At 33.8% G+C, this 4,727-nt stretch overlaps 2 protein-coding genes across 3 annotated transcripts; one reads left to right on the top strand and one right to left on the bottom strand.

Moving 5' to 3' along the window:
• Positions 1–256: 256 nt before the first annotated feature.
• Positions 257–1,938, top strand: LOC137000391 (uncharacterized). The gene is made up of 5 exons (XM_067356733.1): positions 257–495; positions 579–683; positions 829–1,186; positions 1,263–1,355; positions 1,439–1,938. Exons 3-5 carry the CDS (start codon positions 1,091–1,093, stop codon positions 1,751–1,753), a joined length of 504 nt encoding a protein of 167 aa, XP_067212834.1. The 5' UTR covers positions 257–495; positions 579–683; positions 829–1,090; the 3' UTR covers positions 1,754–1,938.
• Positions 1,939–2,021: 83 nt separating this feature from the next.
• Positions 2,022–4,334, bottom strand: LOC137000390 (uncharacterized). Of its 2 annotated transcripts, XM_067356732.1 has the most exons (3): positions 3,797–4,334; positions 3,354–3,687; positions 2,022–3,270 (listed from the first exon to the last, which is right to left on the bottom strand). In XM_067356732.1, the coding sequence occupies exons 2-3, from the start codon at positions 3,674–3,676 to the stop codon at positions 2,280–2,282; spliced, it is 1,314 nt and encodes a 437-aa protein (XP_067212833.1). In that variant the 5' UTR covers positions 3,677–3,687; positions 3,797–4,334; the 3' UTR covers positions 2,022–2,279. The 2 variants fall into 2 exon arrangements, with proteins under 2 accessions (XP_067212833.1, XP_067212831.1); XM_067356730.1 differs by having other exon boundaries at positions 3,354–4,334.
• Positions 4,335–4,727: the final 393 nt, after the last annotated feature.

The raw sequence follows: 4,727 nt of genomic DNA on the forward strand, positions 1-4,727 counted from the left end.
GCACGAGTGCAATCCCAATGAAAAACGCCATTGAAATTTGGTATTATTGTTGCATATTATAGTTATTTTCTTTTAATTGTACATTATTTCCTAATTAAACATAACAAGTCATTCAATATTGGCGCCCTTGAGCGGCCATCTTGAGCGACCACTTTATATAGTCACTTCCGTCCGCACTTTTAAAGCCCCTTGCACAATGCCAGGCAACAGGCAATAGGAACAGGGAATAGGAATAAGAAATAGGAACAAGGAATACCAACATACCAGAAACTATATATCAATGCAGAATAGACTGTGACACAGGAAATAGACATAGAATTTTCGTCACGTCGGAAATTCTGTGCCTGTTGCCTGTTGCCAACCAATCATTGCGTTCGGATGTTATAGGTTAATTTACGAATTCTTGGCGCGTGTATGCACATGTACAAGACTTTTATCAGAAGCAATGATGGATCATCGTGATTATTCCAGTCGTTTCGACGAGGACGAGGAAAGGTATTTTAGCGACGAATTGGAATCATTCGATGAAAACTCCAATAAATATATAAAATATGGTGATGAATTATTAATTGACTTAGTTCGTGCTCGCCCATATCTTTATGATAAAAGAGTAGACAATTATAAAGATGCGAATATGAAGGAAAATGCATGGACAGAAATTGCCACTACTTTGAACACTACACGTAAGTAAACTTTAATTTAACCTTTTACTGACTTTGAGTCTCATTATCAGAGATAGCCCTTCTGCGTTTCAGTCTCCATTCTGTCTCATTACCATTTTACATATCATAAGATTATAGTTGTTAATATTTGACGTGTATAATATAGTTATAGAGTGCAAGAATCGATGGCTACGTCTTCGCCAACGCTTCAGCAAAGAGAGGCAGCTGCGGGAGCAAGAGACGAGGAGTGGAGCTCAAAAACCTACAAGACAAAAATGGGTCTTGTTTGACAGTCTCAATTTCTTAGAGAAACATATACCTCAAAGAAGGTTTGTTTTGTTTCTTCAGTCATAAATCTATTAATAAATTTGAACAAAGTATATTCAACAACGATTTATCATTTCAGAGGCTTTTCTAATGTCAACTGTATGAAGCAATCAAGCAGTATCAGTGAGACATTGTTGAAAAATAAACATTCAATGATCATTCAGAAAGATGAAATATTCGCCAATGACGACTCCAATGTGCGATAAGTTTTTTTTATCAATGTTATCTTACTAGAGAAATATGTTTTGAAAATTCGTTTTACTCACATTACAGCACAAGACATCAGCTTCAATATCCGGCCAGTATACATTGTCGAAAGGAATAAGCCACACAGTGCCACTTGTAGCAAATGAAGAAACTTCATTGGTAAGTAATTTGGAGTCGTGAGTAATTGAATCAACTGATTCTAAGAAAGTGTAAAATTTACTAATTTTAATATTCCTTTGCAGTCATCGACATCTTCATATCGTTCTCAAACACCTGTTTCGGAGAGATCGGATTTAGTCAGTCCACCACTCTCTTGCTTTTCGGGGAACCAGCAGAGAGTTTTTAAAAAGCGGAAGTTTGACCCGGTGGAAACAGCGTTCCATCAAATGAATCATACTTTAAGTACAATGGCAGCTGAAGTGTGTTCCCAGAAGAAAGCGGTAAACGACGATACAGATGTTCTAATAGGAAAACTCGTCACAGCAGAGCTTCAAGCGGCAATAGAACTGCGTAAAAGTGAATTAAAGCAAAAATTTATGAAATTACTATACTTTTAAACATTTTCTCTTAATTTTATTTAAACATTTCTATTAATTTTATTTAAAATCCGTTATTTCATATTATATTTTATTTTTATTATTATTATTATGTAATTTAAAAGTTTTAATTTTGTTATAATATCAGGAGAAATTAATTTTAATTTGAAATACTAGAGAAATTAAGTTTCATTACAATACAAGAAAAATTTATTTTAATTACAAATATATTTTTAAATACTATAGTTTCTTAGAAATAAAAGTTTATTTGGCTTTTAATAAAAAACAATTTTATTTTTTGCATATAAAAGTATTTACTGTATTTTTCTATATAATAGTCATCACATATTATATTTATGTACATATATTTATATACACAAATCACACATATAAAAGTATAAAAAAATATATAAAATGGAATATATATATATATATAAATGGAAAAAAAGTTAAATATTACTTATTACAGTACTTACTACAGAATATAATACAAGTTATATTAGATAATAAGAAAAAAATATTAAATCATCAAATATAAATAGAAATTTTAAGGTACATCGTGATGTTGCCCTCGACGTATGTATTCATATTGCCAAGGAACTTCCCCAGCTGCTGTCATGAAATATGATGAAAGAGTATCGCGCATTGTATATGCTTCTCTAGTGGCTCGATGTGCTCCTGCATTTCTCATAGGTCTTATTTGATCAATTTGTGTCTGTTGTCTCCATTCTCCTTCTATTAAATCCCCTTCTTCCGTTTCTCTGTCTGTAAATTGGGGATGACAATACCTTTGCTGCAGCGGGACTTTTTCATCATTTTTAGTTTTTAAAAAATTATGCAAGCAAATTGCTGCTAGCACCAATCGGTCAGCAACATCTGGACTAGCACATATTGATCTTAGAAATATTCTCCACCTGGCTGTAAAGATTCCAAATGTATTTTCAATTATCCTTCTGGCTCGGGATAATCGATAATTAAAAATTCTCTTTTGTTCATTTAAAGACCTCCCTGGATAAGGTCGCATCATGTGTGTAGACATTTGAAATGCTTCATCCCCAACGAAATAATAAAATACTTTCTTATCACTTCCTGGTAGAAGAGTAGTGCCTCCAGGTATGTTGAGCGTATCTGAGTATAGAGATTTTCCAAAATCTGATCTAGAAAGAATTCCGCTATCACTTTCACTGCCATACGCACCAACGTTGAACAGTGTAAACTTATATCGAGCATCACAAGCAGCCATCAGCACAATACTAAAAGTCTTTTTATAATTAAAATATGTTGAGCCAGAATTCGGAGGTGCTTGGATAGATATGTGCTTGCCATCTATTGCTCCAACGCAGTTTGGCAAATTCCATAATTCTAAAAAATCGCTGCTGATTTTCATCCATTCTTCTTTTGTGGGATGTTTCACATAAATTGGCATCAGAACATCCGCTATAACAGAGCATGTTTCCTTGACGATCATATGAGCAGTGGACTCTCCTACTCTGTATGCTAAAGCTACAGATAGCATCTGGTCTCCTGTTGCTAAATATCTGTAACAAAGTTGATAAACTTTCCAAAATTCAATCCATGCATAAAATGTACAGTTTATTATTTTAAAACACATAATCTATACCTCAGAGTTATTGCAAGACGTTGTTCTGGACATATCGGAGTTCTGATACTTCTTTTCTGCAAAAACGGACCCACTAGTCGCAGTAATTCATAAAATGTAGGCACATCCATTCTCATATACCGGAAAAACATATCTTCATCTTTTTTCAACTCCGCAAATAAAGTTGCGAAATCACCATACTGTGCACGTCGAGTATTGATGGGACGAACCCACCATCGCCTGTTCCTCCAACATTTGGATTTTTTCGTCTTCCATACAGTGTACAATGCTAGGCTAGCTACTTGCATTGTACAGAGAAATAATATCATGTTTTCGTCATTCATAGCAAAATTATCTAAAAAGTATATTAAAGAAAATATACTAATAAAAAAACCATATAGTATTATATATACAGAATTATATAAATACACGTGTGTGTATGTATGAGTATATATTTAACTTACTTTGTTCAATAAAAACCTTAAAATGTTAATATTTTATTAAATATTAATATTAATATTTAATATTTTTGCGTCACGTTGCTGGGATCAATTATAAACACTACGAAGCAGCCGACAAAATTCAAAAGTTCTGATTGGTTGGTTCTTGTCGCTATCGCATCATTCTGCATTGGGAGCGATAATTTCTTATTTCTTATTCCTGTTCCCTGTTCCTATTGCCTGTTGCCTGGCATTGTGCAAGGGGCTTAAGACCAAACGCTTCCTCCTGTTTCTTTTTACTCAATGTCACGGACTAAGGAATAGAGGGACGGAGCACAAGCTGTACCGGCGGAGCACGTTTGCGGTGGGGGGGGGGGGGCCGCCATATTCGTTTAGTAATCACCACACATAGAACTCACTACTTGCGTATGTGTGAGAAATGAAAGTCAGATCCTGCGCACAATAAACAAAATAGGAAATAGAAATAGGAATAATTATTAAATATTAGAAATAAGAAATTAGAATTATTTATTTTAAAAATAAAAAAAATAGAAAAAATTAATGCATAAATTAAGAAATAAGAATTGGAACTAATTAATATATTTTATTCTCTTGTTAGATGTAAAATAATTTATCTTTTTAATATTAAATGTTTATTGCTATTTCTAATATTTTGTCTACTGTATGCAGAGCCTCAGAGTAATAAAAGTTAAAGTATTTTATAAAACAACAATAATAAAACCGCCTAATCTCTTTATGCTTGTCACTCGTTATGTCTAGTGGCACCACTACACGAGTGTAACCATGTCACAGACACAGAATCTTTGTGTGAGAATCGCTACATCAATATGGCGGAAAGCAGTCCCCCCCCCCGCACGCTTGAATTACCATCCTCTCTCGCCTAAACTAGGACTTTAGACTCGGTTTCTCTATTCCTTAGTCCGTGGTCTGGCTA

The sequence above is a fragment of the Linepithema humile genome, chromosome 6, assembly GCF_040581485.1.
Source record: "Linepithema humile isolate Giens D197 chromosome 6, Lhum_UNIL_v1.0, whole genome shotgun sequence".
NCBI lineage: Eukaryota > Metazoa > Arthropoda > Insecta > Hymenoptera > Formicidae > Linepithema > Linepithema humile.